Raw genomic sequence first — 17769 nt, forward strand, 5'->3', positions numbered from 1 at the left:
TACCTGTTTTGTGTGTTAGTTCCTGGTTACCTTGTCCAGTACAATAAGAGGTACCTGTTTTGTGTGTTAGTTCCTGGTTACCTTGTCCAGTACAATAAGAGATACCTGTTTTGTGTGTTAGTTCCTGGTTACCTTGTCCAGTCCAATAAGAGATACTTGTTGTGTGTTAGTTCCTGGTGGAGGAGAATGAGACAATTCAGAAGGAGAAGCTCCAGGAGGACTACAACGATGCGTACTGGGAGCAACACTACACCATCTGTAGGGAACGCATCCCTGTCTTCCTGGAACAGGTCGCTGACAAGATCCTAAATACGGGCAAATATCTCAACGTTATACGCCTGTGTGGTGAGTTACAATTTCCATTTCGTGAAAGCAAGGGATACTGTTTTCAGTTCCTACATAAACTTAACCCTAAAGTAAACTTGGTAAATGGATGCGAATGTATTAAACTTGTATTCAGGCTTTAGATTATCAGTACTTGTGTATATTTGAGAAGGTAGTGGTCACTGTTTTACATAAAAAGGTAAGAGATTTTCACTGAGAATGTAGGAAGGCAGAACACAATCATTTAATAGTTATTTCTGTGCTATATTAGGAGATTTATACATGATTAATTTTTAATATTTTAAAGCATTGTTATAACCTTACTGTAATAACAAGGAGGTGTCAGATAAGATAGTCTGAAAATCATTGTTGTTTTCTTTACAATAGGGCGGGATATAAAGTGTCCCATTGCGGAGGAGATAGTGTACACTCTGAAGGATCGTCGATACACTGAGCAAATTGAGGGTGCCTACAACTACGCCAGTAAAGTCCTCCTCGAGCTCCTGATGGAGGAGAAACAACTGATGGCCAGAATCAGGTCAGTGACAGCTCCTTGCTTCTGGTCGTCACATCTTATAGGGAGCGGTTTGTTTATACCAATACTACCTTATAATATTGAATATAATTTATGGCTGGCATAAACTTTTGTCTGTCCGGCAATCTCCTCCTACATTTTTCAACCGATCTCTTTGAAACTTGGTATACATTATAATCATGATATGAAGTTGTGTGTTCCTTAAAAGAATTTTGATTCGACAATTTTTCCAAAAGTTATTGCCCTTTGTTCATTTCGGTATTTGATTTTTTGTCCGGAGATCTCCTCCTACATATTTTGACGAATTTCTTTGAAACTTGGTAGGCTAAATAATCATGATATGTTGTTGTGTTTCCTTGAAAAGAATTTTGATTCAACAATTTTTGCAAAAGTTATTGCCATTTGTTTATTTCAGTATTTGATATTTGTCCGGCAATCTTCTCCTACATTTTTCAACGGATCTTCTTGAGACTTGGTATACATTATAATCATGATATGAAGTTGTGTCTCCCTTTACAGAATTTTGATTCGACGATTTTTGCAAAAGTCATTGCCCTTTATTCATTTCATTATTTGATTTTTTGTCCGGAGATTTTCTTCTACATTTTTAGCCCATCTGATGGTGGGCTATTCAAATCACCCTGCGTCTGTGGTCCGTCATTCGTCCGTCATCCGCCTTCCGCCGTCCGTCCTTAAACAATTCTTGTTATCGGTATTTCTCGAGAAGTACCAGAGGCATCTTTCTTAAATTTTATATGTAGGTTCCCCTTGGTCCTAAGCTGTGCAGGGCAACTTTTGAGACTGATCGGATAAACAACATGGCCGACAGGCAGCCATCTTGCATTTTGATAGTGAAAGTTTGTTATAGCTATTTCTCAAGAAGTACCAGAGGGATCTTTTATATGTAGGTTCCCCTTGGTCCTTAGCTGTGCATGTTTACTTTTGAGACTGATCAGATAAACAACATGGCCGACAGGCAGCCATCTTGGATTTTGATAGTGAAAGTTTGTTATCGCTATTTCTGAAGAAGTACCATCGGGATCTTTCTCAAATTTTATATGTAGGTTCCCCTTGGTCCTTAGATGTGCAGGGAAACTTTTGAGACTGATCGGATAAACAACATGGCCAACAGGCAGCCATCTTGGATTTTGATAGTGAAAGTTTGTTATCGCTATTTCTCAAGAAGAACTAGAGGGATCTTTCTTAAATTTTATATGTAGGTTCCCCTTGGTCCTAAGCTGTGCAGGGCAACTTTTGAGACTGATCGGATAAACAACATGGCCGACAGGCAGCCATCTTGCATTTTGATAGTGAAAGTTTGTTATCGCTATTTCTCGGGAAGTACCAGAGGGATCTTTCTCAAATTATATATGTTGGTTTCCCTTGATCTCTCGTTGTGCATGTTATATGTTGAGACTGATCATAAAAACAAAATCGATTAAAAGAAGAACTAAACAGATCTTTCTCATATTGCATTGATCGATTCTGTTTCTTTCACATTAAGTACTGTACTAGTAAATATGTGAAATGACAAACTCACTTTGAAGGTTGGCTTTCATACACATCAGTGTTAAGTTTAGATCAAAAGTTACCTCAAGGTGCATTTACTGTTAACATGACTCGATCAAACAGATTAGAGGAAAGAAGAGAAAAGATCAAACTGACAAAGAACTAATGAAGATGGTACAAAGGTGGGCACCAAGATCCCTCTGGGATCTCTTGTTTATAGAATGTCAGCTAACCGTTCTTAGAATGATGCAGATCTTATTTCAATGTAAGAAAGTATATAACACACTTACTCCAACAATGTTAGAGGTTTTACACGGCGAAAAACTTTTGACAGGCGCCGCGTAACCTCTAACTGCCCATAGCTGATTTTCCCGATGCTGACTATCACATTGTCAAAGTTCGGATTAAGAAAGAGTATATCGTGTTTACGTACATTTAAATGGTCAAAAGGGTCCCAATAAATATTCCTTTCCATAAATCCATGATTATATGAGAAAAAAATCATGTCAAAGACATAAATAATGAGTTTTTCCTCATTCGAAGCGAAGCAGACAGCATTTGCCATGCTTTTTCCGGTTAATACAAAAATGGATTACATGTAATGTTTCACAAGCGGAATACAAACAAACTCCGTATCATTTCGTTCCGTTTGAAATCCCCCCTGATATTTTGTATTAATCCAGAAGCCATGTTTTAAATGTAGGTCAGAGATGTGCTACAACGACATGGACATGTATTTTGAGTGTTCTATTCCGTAATATACTATATATTTGTGTCTGTGACATATATATGAGATCTATATTATATAAATCGTGAGTAGACATCGTTGTCATGAACTGTTAACCACTTATGTGAGTTTTTCAAGTCGATTTTGTTCCGCCCGGATTTTGGGCGGAAACTGCATCAAAGAATTAGTGCTTCGGAAATGAGAGGTCGCAGTCGGCAAAATCATATCCGATTGAAAAAAGGCCGACCAGCGGCCTCTCATGTTATGGGAGTAATAACACACTATATGGCATTCGACGGGCGTATATTGTTCCGCCCTGCGGTACTCTTGTTTTTATTTATTTGATAGAGGACAGGTATCTTGCATTTGAAATTATTTTCCGTTTGATATAGGTATGTTGCATTTTGACATGTCCTACTTTGCCGCTCTGTTAATGCTCTCTGTAACAATGAGCTGTGAGCTGGCTGCACCAGATTTCTGTCGTTAACAGTCAGTGTTGCACCCTATGGTCTGTATATATGTTACCAAGGCTTTTGTAAATAATTGCAAAGTTTGTTTGAAATTACTGGCATCTGAACTGTTTTAACCTCATAAATTGACCCGTAATTGTCCATAATTAACAGAAAAATGTTTAACCTATGGCACTGCCTATTGTTTGTCAGATCTATGAAGCACTACTTCCTGTTGGACAAGGGAGACTTCATTGTCCAGTTTATGGATATGACAGAGGATGAGATGAAACAGGACATAGACAAGATCATGCCGACGCGTCTGGAGACATTACTGGAGCTTGCTCTTCGGACCAGCACTGCCAACGTAGACCCCTTCAAGGATGACCTCAGGTATGTAACCAGCTGTTTTACTGAAGTCTAGATAGTGAAAAGTGAAAAGTGTCAATACTGATACACAGCTAACCCAATTATGCTGCCACCATTTGTGGGGAGATATTTTGGCATAATAGAAGTAGTTTGATGATATATCTTGAGATACATGTAAAGGAATTTAGTACTTAAGGAAAACAGGACCTTGAAATATGTTGGCAGTAAGCAAGGTAACAGTTGAAAAGAGAGACATTATATCCAGGTTGACTTAAAATTATGGCAATTTACTCGATTTAAATATGATGTTTAACCTTTAACTGATTTACAGAGTGGAACTGCTGCCTTTTGACCTGATCACTCAGCTGTTCAAGATCCTCACCATAGACACCAAGCTAGAGAAAGGTAAGCTCTCGTCTGGTACAGGAACAGGTTCTGTGTGTCAATGTTTTGTTGATTAATCAACAATGATTCCTGTTATATGATGTGTGTTTGTGTTTTGTTGATTAATCAACAATGATTCTTTTAATATAATGAGGTCTTGATCAAAATGATTGATGAGAGCGTTCATAGATTATCACACATCTTAAACTCTGTATGGTTGTTATACTGTAGAACACAACACTTGTATATGAAATAATACAATCATCAATGTACTTATGTCATGCTACCACAATTGGTACAATTTTGACAGTTTTTCAGTGATATTTAAAAAATCAGATCTTTTATCTGGAATGTTTCTTGATTCTTATCAAAGACTACCCATGTTCGTTCATTTTCAAAAAAAAATTGGTACTAAGTGATTTGTCTCTGAAAATAGAACCCTAAACTCGCAATGACATTTCGTCCATTTTTCGTGTTACATGTTATAACGTAGAACTGGCTTTGTGCTACAGATTACAGAGTGGACCCAACAGACCTACACCTGTCTGGACTCGAGTCCTTCTCATTTGACTATGTTGTTAAATGGCCAGTTTCTCTGGTTGTCAATAGAAAGGTAGGTACTCGTTATTTGATGCTCAAGATCAGCGTTATCGTTCAAGATGATGACCATAATTCTTTCGAGCCCTGATGGTGTAGTTGATTTTACACAACCCGTGACAAGATATTCTATATTTAAAGGTCTTGACCAATATTTTCTATTTCTCATGACCTGACCATGCATTTGTATTCTGTATTTAATTTTTGCCTTGACTGTGTAGTCTAGTTTTAAGACTTTACCATATATTCTTTATTTTTCAGGCCCTAACCAGGTACCAGATGTTGTTTCGTCACCTGTTTTACTGCAAGCATGTGGAAAGACAACTGTGCAGGTGAGATCACACTTAATTTTCAATATGTGTGTATCATTAGATGTGACACCTAGACACAGCATCAAAAGATCAAACATAGCACCCTATCAAATGTGTAGACACAGCACCCTATCAAATGTGTAGACACAACACCCTATCATATGTGTAGACACAGCACCCTATCAAATATGTAGACACAGCACTGCATCAAAAGATCAAACACAGCACCCTATCAAATGTGTAGACACAGCACCCTATCAAATGTGTAGACACAGCACCCTATCAAATGTGTAGACACAGCACCCTATCAAATGTGTAGACACAACACCCTATCAAATGTGTAGACATAGTGCCCTATCAAAAGTGTAGACACAGCACTCTATCACAAGAGCACACACAGAGCCCTGTCAAAAGAGACTACTCATGTTCCTCTATGTAAACTCTGAGAAAGTTTTGGTACTCCTTTCGCATTAATTGGCAAGTCAAATTCCTTATGTAAACACTGTGACATGTCACACTCCTCCATGTAAACACTGACATGTCACACTCCTCCATGTAAACACTCTGACATGTCACACTCCTCTATGTAAACACTGACATGTCACACTCCTCCATGTAAACACTGTGACATGTCACACTCCTCCATGTAATCTCCGCAACAAGTCATATTCTTCCATGTTAACTCCACAACCAGTCATATTCCTCTGTGTAAATTCTGCTAAAAGTGGTATTCCACGCTGTAACTTCCACAACCAGTCATATACCTCTGTGTAAATAGTGGCGGTAGGGATCCTGGGGTGGATACCTTAATGGTATTCAACAGTGCTCATCAGGGAAAGCAGAGCAAATGAAAATAGAAATGATGAGCAACAACACCACTGAATCCGGTACAAAATGTAATTTAGATTTACATCCTAAGTGTTGACATATTTCGACCAAAGGGAGGCCGTCTTCAGAGTACAGTTACATGATGTTTGCAACTATGGTACAATGACAGTAAAGGTCATGTGACTAGAACAATAAAGAATAAATGTGACATCAAGTTGCTAAGAGTTACAGTCTGGTAGGGTGAAAAGGTTTAGCCATTTTTGATTGGTGCATAATAAAATAAGTGCTAAATAATTTCAGTATGATTATAGATTATATAAAAGTACCATACACAATGTAGTAAATGTGAATGAATGAATTGTAGTATTACAATATTTCCAATGCAAGAGATGGTTAAAGGAACAGAAATAAGGGATAGTAAACATAAAATTAAATGTTTCAAACGTGCTCAAACAAGCAAAACTCTAAGGTAGTTGTTCTTTCTCTTAAGGAATAGAAATTGTAATAGAAAAAATATTAAGCATGATCAAATTGTCAGAACTGTTGTAAATAGAGTATAAGTCAATAAGCGTGTGAGCAGTTCTAGAGTGTTCGATTAGGATAAGCCCAGGAGAAGAAAAGCTCCTTGCATCAGTGAGTTCTGTAGGGTAATCAGATAATAGGGCACACCCTACATCACAGATAACAGGACACACCCACATCACAGATAACAGGACACACCCTACACCACAGATAACAGGACACACCCTACATCACGGATAATAGGACACACCCTACATCACAGATAACAGGACACACCCTACATCACAGATAACAGGACACATCCTACATCACAGATAACAGGATACACCCTACATCACAGATAACAGGGCACGTCCTACATCACAGATAACAGGGCACACCCTACATCACAGATAACAGGACATACCCTACATCACAGATAAAAGGCCTAGGACACACCCTACATCAGATAAAAGGACACACCCTACATCACAGATAACAGGAAACACCCTACATCACAGATAACAGGACATACCCTACATCACAGACACCCTACATCAGATAACAGGACACACCCTACATCACAGATAATAGGGCACACCTTACATCACAGATAACAGGACATACCCTACATCACAGATAACAGGACACACCCTACATCACAGATAATGGGGCACAAACTACATCACAGATAACAGGGCACACCCTACATCACAGATAACAGGACATACCCTACATCACAGATAATAGGCCTAGGACACACCCTACATCAGATAACAGGACACACCCTACATCACAGACAACAGGACACACTCTACATCACAGATAACAGGACACACCCTACATCACAGATAACATGACACACCCTACATCACAGATAACAGGACAAACCCTTCATCACAGATAGCAGGACATACCCTACATCACAGATAACAGGCCTAGGACACACCCTACATCAGATAACAGGACACACCCTACATAACAGACAACAGGACACACTCTACATCACAGATAACAGGACACACCCTACTTCACAGATAACAGGGCACACCCTACATCACAGATAACAGGGCACACCCTACATCACAGATAACAGGGCACACCCTACATCACAGATAACAGGGCACACCCTACATCACAGATAACAGGACACACCCTACATCACAGATAACAGGACACACCCTTCATCACAGATAGCAGGACATACCCTACATCACAGATAACAGGACACACCCTACATCACAGATAACAGGACACACCCTACATCACAGATAACAGGACACACCCTACATCACAGATAACAGGACACACCCTACATCACAGATAACAGGACACACCCTACATCACAGATAACAGGACACACCCTACATCACAGATAACAGGACACACCCTACATCACAGATAACAGGACACACCCTACATCACAGATAACAGGACACACCCTACATCACAGATAACAGGACACACCCTACATCACAGATAACAGGACACACCCTACATCACAGATAACAGGACACACCCTACATCACAGATAACAGGACACACCCTACATCACAGATAACAGGACACACCCTACATCACAGATAACAGGACACACCCTACATCACAGATAACAGGACACACCCTACATCACAGATAACAGGACACACCCTACATCACAGATAACAGGACACACCCTACATCACAGATAACAGGACACACCCTACATCACAGATAACAGGACACACCCTACATCACAGATAACAGGACACACCCTACATCACAGATAACAGGACACACCCTACATCACAGATAACAGGACACACCCTACATCACAGATAACAGGACACACCCTACATCACAGATAACAGGACACACCCTACATCACAGATAACAGGATACACCCTACATCACAGATAACAGGACATACCCTACATCACAGATAACGGGACACGCCCTACATCACAGATAACAGGACATACCCTACATCACAGATAACGGGACACGCCCTACATCACAGATAACAGGGCACGTCCTACATCACAGATAACAGGACACACCCTACATCACAGATAACAGGACACACCCTACATCACAGATAATAGGGCACACCATAAACAGTAACATTCAGAACAAGTAACTACAACTTTTCTATTTGATATCAACAAACATTTGAAAAAAAGCAATGTTTCAAACTTTAATGGTTGTTGTCCTGCGACCTAGTTACATGTTGTTCAGCATTACCCGCAGGTATATGGCTTTCAGTTGGCATTTATAGTTGATATGAATGCCAACTGGAACATGACATGTGCAATGAAACATGCCAGAACTTAATGATGAATTTGTCACCTTCAAGTTGACATTCATTTGGACTATGCATGCCATCTGATAGTTGTTTAATACTTCTATATACCATTTCTTAAAAGCAACATTTGATTCTCATAGAAAACTCAATTGCTTTGTAAAAAAATAAACTTTTAGTTCAAATCAATGCATGTATCATCTATGCTTGTTTCTAGAAAAATTCAAGGGTGGGTCAGTGGTATCAAATGCTACAATTGTAATATCATGATAATTACATCAGTAAATGGGCTATTGCATTCATATCAGATATGAATGCATGTGAGCTTGGTATGGTCATGTAGTGGCAGTGCCATAGTGAACAAAAGTCTATTGATCATAGTCAATGCAGTAAGGATTGAATACAGCAGTAATTATACAGTGTGTGATGGCTGGTTACTGTTGTGTAGAATACAACAGATTACAAAGCTGTGAGTATAGATTATATTGTACTGAGTACTCTGATCCTCCTGTATAACAGACATTATACCTAATGTAGCCTGCATACATCTGTTTCTCTACCCTATAATGCTCACTCGTATCGCTCAGCTTGGTGCTCACTAAGGAATCTTCTGTAATGTAGAATTTGTTCAATCATACAATTTATTAAAACTAAACTTTCTTCTTAGAAAACATTACCTAATAATTGGCTGAATAGAAAAAAAATATTATCCCATAAATATTATCCCATATACCTTTTTACCTGGTCCTTAGTATCATGTTTGGACTTTGGAGGGAGACATGAACAGTTGTTCCCCCACAATAAATCAGATTATCCTAAGGGCCAAAGAGACAGATCACTGTAAATTTAGTGACATGATATTGAGTAAATATGTTGGAAGTATCTGTGAACAATGATTTTACTACTTTAGGAGATTCCTGTGTATAAAGACTAGGTCTCTGAGCATCAGACCATTTAGGTTACATAACATAATAATAGTCTGAAAGTTCTGTTATTTCACAGTAAACCATTTATCCTCTTTCTCTATATTAGCAATGTTACCTCAGCTTGAATCCTTGTATGGAAACCTGGGCAGGACTTTCGTGAAATGATCTACCTGTGATGAAATATGTAACATACCTTCATGGCTACTGCCACTTACAACTGTACATCTTGTTTTATTTCTTTGTTTTATTTAACTTATTGTAGATGATATCAGATCCAATAACTAATTAATAGTTGATTCTATTTTCTTACCCTCCTTAGTGATGACATATCTAAGCTAGCTATGTACAATAGTGTGTGAAATAACTGTAGAAATAACAAAGTTATGAATAATGTCTAAGCTGACATGTATATCAACTTTTCAATTGCCAAAGATTAAAAAAAGTCCCTTTGCATGTTTTCTTCATTAATCAATGATATATATATATATATATATTGCATCGGTATATATGGTGATCATACAATTTAAGGTCTAAGCTCCTTCAATAAATTATTGTATCATACAAATGTTTATATTATCCATATATATTCAAACAGCTGTAAGTAATAGGTGTGCTACATTCATTGTATTAGTTAATGTTGGACGTGTAAACATGTAACCGTGTGGTTTGTGTTTGACAGTGTGTGGATCGGGAATAAGGCAGCAAAGATGTATTCACTCCACTCTGCTCGCTGGTACTCTGCAGCCTTTGCCTTGCGACAACGCATGCTCAACTTTGTACAGAACTTTGAGTACTACATGATGTTTGAGGTCGTCGAACACAACTGGCATATCTTCCAAACCAACATGGAATCGGTACGTAGGCTTGGGGAATGTAACAGGGGTTAACATTTGATCAGTATGTATGCTTAGGGAATGTAGCAGGGGTTAACATTTGATCAGTATGTATGCCTGGGGAATGTAGCAGGGGTTAACATTTGATCAGTATGTAGGCTTGGGGAATGTTACAGGGGTTAACATTTGATCAGTATGTAGGCTTGGGAAATGTAACAGGGGTTAACATTTGATCAGTATGTATGCCTGGGGAATGTAGCAGGGGTTAACATTTGATCAGTACGTAGGCTTGGGGAATGTTACAGGGGTTAACATTTGATCAGTACGTAGGCTTGGGGAATGTAGCAGAGGTTAACATTTGATCAGTACGTAAGCTTGGGGAATGTAGCAGAGGTTAACATTTGATCAGTACGTAGGCTTGGGGAATGTAGCAGGGGTTAACATTTGATCAGTATGTATGCCTGGGGAATGTAGCAGGGGTTAACATTCGATCAGTATGTAGGCTTGGGGAATATAGCAGGGGTTAACATTTGATCAGTACGTAAGCTTGGGGCATGTAGCAGAGGTTAACATTTGATCAGTTCGTAAGCTTGGGGAATGTAGCAGAGGTTAACATTTGATCAGTTCGTAAGCTTGGGGAATGTAGCAGAGGTTAACATTTGGTCAGTACGTAAGCTTGGGGAATGTAGCAGAGGTTAACATTTGATCAGTTCGTAAGCTTGGGGAATGTAGCAGTGGTTAACATTTGATCAGTACGTAAGCTTGGGGCATGTAGCAGAGGTTAACATTTGATCAGTTCGTAAGCTTGGGGAATGTAGCAGAGGTTAACATTTGGTCAGTACGTAAGCTTGGGGAATGTAGCAGTGGTTAACATTTGATCAGTACGTAGGCCTGGGGAATGTAGCAGAGGTTAACATTTGATCAGTACGTATGCTTGGGGAATGTAGCAGGGGTTATCATTTGATCAGTATGTATGCTTAGGGAATGGAGCAGGGGTTAACATTTGATCAGTACGTATGCTTGGGGAATGTAGCAGGGGTTTACATTTGATCAGTATGTATGCTTAGGGAATGTAGCAGGGGTTAACATTTGATCAGTATGTAGGCTTAGGGAATGTAGCAGGAGTTCACATTTGATCAGTACGTAGGCTTAATGCAAAAGAGAATGTTACACAGTTGACCATCAGTGGAGTTTGGATTACTAAAAACTAGTGTCCAGCTGTAGTGATAATTTAGAAATGTAACACTGGTGACCATCAGTGGAGTCTGGATTACTAAGAACTAGTGTCCAGCTGTAGGGATAATTTAGAACTGTAACACTGGCGACCATCAGTGGAGTCTGGATTACTAAAAACTAGTGTCCAGCTGTAGTGATAATTTAGAAATGTAACACTGGTGACCATCAGTGGAGTCTGGATTACTAAAAACTAGTGTCCAGCTGTAGGTATAATTTAGAACTGTAACACTGGTGACCATCAGTGGAGACAGGATTACTAAAAACTAGTGTCCAGCTGTAGTGATAATTTAGAACTGTAACACTGGTGACCATCAGTGGAGTCTGGATTACTAAAAACTAGTGTCCAGCTGTAGGTATAATTTAGAACTAACACTGGTTACCATCAGTGGAGTCTGGATTACTAAGAACTAGTGTCCAGCTGTAGGGATAATTTAGAACTGTAACACTGGTGACCATCAGTGGAGTCTGGGTTACTAAGAACTAGTGTCCAGCTGTAGTGATAATTTAGAACTAACACTGGTTACCATCAGTGGAGTCTGGATTACTAAAAACTAGTGTCCAGCTGTAGGTATAATTTAGAACTGTAACACTGGTTGCAGCACTACTGTAAATTACGGTTGGTTATTCCATAAACATTTAGGTGGGTGACAAAATAATTTACTTCAAAATGTCGTTCGAGCCTGCTCACCACAAAAACTGGAAATGCATTTGTGTATTTATTTTTCATACTTTATTAAAACAATAAAATATTTTTAACCTTCATGGAGGTAATCAGGAGATTTTTCCTCACCAGAATGTTTTTTATGTTTTTCCCACCTACCTACCCTATTTTTTTGGGAGCCGAAACAGGAAACACACATATATTTGTATTTGGCCTTGCTATGTCAGTATTAATTACTTAAACCAAGCCATGTTAAACTGATAGACCTGGGTGATCAGAGCTATTCTAAAGAGTTCACTTTGGTTCCAATGATGTATAATAAACACAAGTCATTATAATGAAGTATGGAGTTTCTTAAACTCGCATCTGATATTGTTTTCAGGAAAATGACTCTTATATTGAGTTAGGACTAATCATGTACATTCAATGTATTAAAGACACTGCTTTTTTTCCCTGATTGCCTTTATTTTGAATTACAATTTGACTACCAGGTATTATTCACAAGGTACTCTGATCGGCTGTTAAGATGAGAGACATTTATTTCACATTACTGATTTTTCGTGGCTAGGTATCTAATGTTGACGACGTGCTAAACTACCACACAGACTTCCTCAACAACTGTCTTAAGGACTGTATGCTCACCAACCCAGACCTCCTCAAGATCGTCCACAAACTAATGATGGTGTGCGTGACCTTCTCCAACTTCATACAGGTATATAATTGACTCAAGGTCATGACCCGGCGTGACTATTAACTATTGTTACATACTGAATCAAGGTCACAAGGTCATGACCTGTTGTGACCTATTACTTGCTACAGTTACATCATGATTCAAGGTCAGGAGGTCATGACCTTGTGTGACCTTTAGTATTTTTATTTACTGACTTATGGTCAAGTCAAGTCCTATGTTAATGACAATATGTAGACCTTGGTTTAGCTAATACAGTGTTATTTATTTCAGTGATCAATTGTTACCTAGTTTCATTTTCAATAAGTGTGTACAACCATTAAATGATAGATTTTATTTCTTATTCCTTGAGTTTGTGTAAATTTATTGTTTAAAACAAATGGTCACTGTTGGTTTTAGCGTCTCAGTCAGAGTGCCACAATAGAGATGGAGGAGGCTCCGTCCCGGGAGAGTTCCCTACAGGGTCTTCAGGCCAGGAGCAGGAAGGACACCAGCAAACAGAAGGCCAGTTCAAAGGTAGGTCACATCATAGAACAAGGATCTGCACTGGTCGGGTTTTCAAAGTCATACTACTTTCCCCTGCCAATGCCTTGGTTATTCATCCACATTTCAATATTTCCTTGACTCTTTGATGTTATAGTTCTGGTCGAAGGAATGTCCTTTGCCTAAATTACGTCATTTTACCTTTATGAAGCATTGAGGGAATATTTTGTTCAGAACAACTTAATACACAATCTCCAAAAATGGTGTTGTTATACTACTTGGGGTGATTGTCTTATCATAACTACATTGTAGGTCATTACTACATGTGTTGCTGTCTGACCGGGACATGTGATGCTCTCTGGAGAATACCTGTCTCTTCTCTGCAATACTTGACTTTCTTCTGTTGATTCACTGTTGAAAATGTTTGTCCTTCACTGGTTAACAGTGAAAGTTAAACTGCGCAAATAGTTCCCAGTATTTATTATGCAAACAGAGGATGCTTCAGATGTGTTGTTGTCAGAGCAGCTTGCACTGTCTGTAAAATCACGGTGCATGTATAACAAATGTAACCTCACCACTGTTGACTATAACCTCTTGTGATATTTCTGATCCCAGTTTTTTTAATACATGTTGATGAAATGTCGGCAATTCTTTACCAGCTATCTGGCCGTAACACCCCTGTGTTGGTAAGTGTGGTCCACAGGTAACAGAGGAGATTCTCCCACTTGATATAGACTGATGTAGTAACTTACTGACACAACTGAGTGGTCCACACAGGTAACAGAGGAGATTCTCCCACTTGATATAGACTGATGTGGTAACTTACTGACGCAACTGTGTGGTCAATACAGGTAACAGAGGAGCTTCTCCCACTTGATATAGACTGATGTAGTAACTTACTGAATCACCTGTGTGGTCCACACAGGTAACAGAGGAGATTCCCCCACTTGATATAGTCTGATGTAGTAACTTACTGACACAACTGTGTGGTGAACACAGGTAACAGAGGAGATTCTGCCACTTGATATAGACTGATGAAGTAACTTACTGACACAACTGTGTGGTCCACACAGGTAACAGAGGAGATTCTCCCACTTGATAGAGTCTGATGCAGTAACTTACTCAAACAACTGTGTGGTCAACACAGGTAACTTACTGACACAACTGGGTGGTCAACACAGGTAACTTACTGACACAACTGTGTGGTCAACACAGGAAACTTACTGACACAAGTGTGTGGTCAACACAGGTAACTTACTGACACAACTGTGTGGCCTACACAGGAAACAGAGGAGATTCCCCCACTTGATATAGACTGAGGAAGTAACTTACTGACACAACTGTGTGGTCCACACAGGTAACTTACTTACACAACTGTGTGGTCCACACAGGTAACTTACTGACACAACTGTGTGGACAACACAGGTAACTTACTGACACAACTGTGTGGACAACACAGGTAACTTACTGACACAACTGTGTGGCCTACACAGGAAACAGAGGAGATTCCCCCACTTGATATAGACTGAGGAAGTAACTTACTGACACAACTGTGTGGTCCACACAGGTAACTTACTGACACAACTGTGTGGTCACCCCTGTGTTGGTAAGTGTGGTCCACAGGTAACAGAGGAGATTCTCCCACTTGATATAGACTGATGTGGTAACTTACTGACGCAACTGTGTGGTCAATACAGGTAACAGAGGAGATTCTCCCACTTGATATAGACTGCTGTAGTAACTTACTGACACAACTGTGTGGTCAACACAGGTAACAGAGGAGATTCCCCCACTTGATATAGACTGATGTGGTAACTTACTGACACAACTGTGTGGTCAATACAGGTAACAGAGGAGATTCTCCCACTTGATATAGACTGATGTAGTAACTTAATGACACAACTGTGTGGTCCACACAGGTAACAGAGGAGATTCCCCCACTTGATATAGTCTGATGTAGTAACTTACTGACACAACTGTGTGGTCAACACAGGTAACTTACTGAAACAACTGTGTGGTCAACACAGGGAACAGAGGAGATTCCCCCACTTGATATAGACTGATGTAGTAACTTCCTGAAACAACTGTGTGGTCAACACAGGTAACAGAGGAGATTCTGCCACTTGATATAGACTGATGAAGTAACTTACTGACACAACTGTGTGGTCCACACAGGCAACAGAGGAGATTCCCCCACTTGATATAGACTGATGTGGTAACTTACTGACACAACTGTGTGGTCAATACAGGCAACAGAGGAGATTCTCCCACTTGATATAGACTGATGAAGTAACTTACTGAAACAACTGTGTGGTCAACACAGGTAACTTACTGACACAACTGTGTGGTCCACACAGGTAACAGAGGAGATTCTCCCACTTGATATAGACTGATGAAGTAACTTACTGAAACAATTTCACATTTAACTGGTGTTCAGACCTATCAAATTAACAAGTCAATAATAAGATAAATCCAGCAATAGCATAATAACTTAGAAATAAAATATACATATAGTTGGTTTAATCACTTAGATTGTTTGCATGGAACTTGCATTACTAACCAAAACCTGTGTCGTGTTTAATGTAAACAATAATTTGTTTCACTCTACCAAGTTGTCATCCTCAACTGTTTTAAAACTGTATACATGTGAATCCCAATCATAGGCCTCTTCTTTAGTTCAACTTCCAAAACTAAAATGATGATAATTTCCTGTTATATTCTGTGAAGTGCTAAAACTTATAAGGAAGATTTAATAGAACAAAGTACTTACCTCACTCTGAATGGTAATATATTCTCTCCACCCAATCTTTGCCTGCTTGTTTTTTTTTAAACAAAATTTGCCCATATTCTGATAGTTTTATATGTATATCGCCTAGATTTGAATTTATTCTATAGTTCAAGGGTGAAAAGGTAAAAATGTTCGCTTTTTGTAAAAAAAAATATCATCAGTCACTGACTGTATAAACGTGACCTAATGTAATCCAGACAAATATTTCCGTCCCAGAAGTAAGGGTTTAGAGAGGTTGTATCGTAATATCATTCTAACACTCATTCTAACAAATAACTTAACAGAAGTTGTGACTAACACTGTTATTCCTGCATTGTAAAGTAATCACCGGAGCTTTCATTATCACGGTTCATTATCATATCATTGGATCATTATCACTAGTTTGTCATGTCATCATTGAAAAACAACTTCATGAAGTTTCATTTCAACTACATAGGTTGATATTCATTAAGTATCATTGTGTGCAGGGCTTTAATATAAGAAATATTTTACTTACCATTTGTTCTTGACATGTAAATTTCATATTGATATGTTGACAAGATTCATTATCATTGTGTGTGCAGGACTCTCAATAATAAAACAATTTTACTGTCCATTTATTCTGGACATGTCAATTTCACATGGATATATTGACAAGAAATTAACATTTCTATGCAGAAAAAATGTTTGATTAATTAACCTGTCATGTATTTGTTGAAATAACATTAAAAAATAATTGTTGAAATTTTTTACAGAACATTAAGATAATATGAGACAAGTAAAATGTTCCTGTTGTCAACTTATGAAATTTCAGTGTTGAGTGTATGTTATGTTGTACATTGTTGTACACATTACACTCACATTAGTCTGTTTTAATGCCTCATTATGTACTCGTACATCCAGATACGTACACGACAGCTAACATCACCTCACCTATAAGGCCTGCTTAACATGTAGCCACTATATCAATGTTCTGTGGAGTGTGGTAGAACTGCAACATCATTTACAACACAACTAAGCTGATGTAGTCCTCATTTTATATCCTCACAGGTGGTGTCAGAGCATGTCGACCTGATGGGAGCCAGCGAGAACTTTGAGAGGACCATCAAAAATTTTGACTCCAACTTCTCACGACTTCTGTTGGAACTTCTGGAGAAAATAATGGATTTCAGCTGTATCAGTGGCGAGTTCAAACTCTTCAACATCTTGTACAGGTAACAAACACTATGTGTATGTATTAGGTCACCAATAACAGTATGTACGGTAACAAACACTATCTGTATGTATTAGGTCACCAATAACAGTATACCAGTATGTACGGTAACAAACACTATCTGTATGTATTAGGTCACCAATAACA

The 17769-nt window shown here is 38.7% G+C and overlaps 1 protein-coding gene across 2 annotated transcripts in view; it reads left to right on the top strand.

Moving 5' to 3' along the window:
* LOC110461633 (gamma-tubulin complex component 2-like) overlaps positions 1-17769 on the top strand; it is a 40003-nt gene that overhangs the window by 18293 nt on the left and 3941 nt on the right. For both annotated transcript variants that reach the window (XM_021515187.1, XM_021515186.1), the window contains exons 18-27: positions 171-345; positions 712-862; positions 3758-3937; positions 4245-4318; positions 4810-4910; positions 5156-5226; positions 10421-10595; positions 13040-13183; positions 13559-13675; positions 17460-17623. In XM_021515187.1, coding sequence (XP_021370862.1) covers positions 171-345; positions 712-862; positions 3758-3937; positions 4245-4318; positions 4810-4910; positions 5156-5226; positions 10421-10595; positions 13040-13183; positions 13559-13675; positions 17460-17623 — 1352 coding nt within the window. The remainder of the gene's footprint in view (positions 1-170; positions 346-711; positions 863-3757; positions 3938-4244; positions 4319-4809; positions 4911-5155; positions 5227-10420; positions 10596-13039; positions 13184-13558; positions 13676-17459; positions 17624-17769) is intronic.

The sequence above is a fragment of the Mizuhopecten yessoensis genome, unplaced genomic scaffold, assembly GCF_002113885.1.
Source record: "Mizuhopecten yessoensis strain PY_sf001 unplaced genomic scaffold, ASM211388v2 scaffold10643, whole genome shotgun sequence".
NCBI classification, from domain to species: domain Eukaryota; kingdom Metazoa; phylum Mollusca; class Bivalvia; order Pectinida; family Pectinidae; genus Mizuhopecten; species Mizuhopecten yessoensis.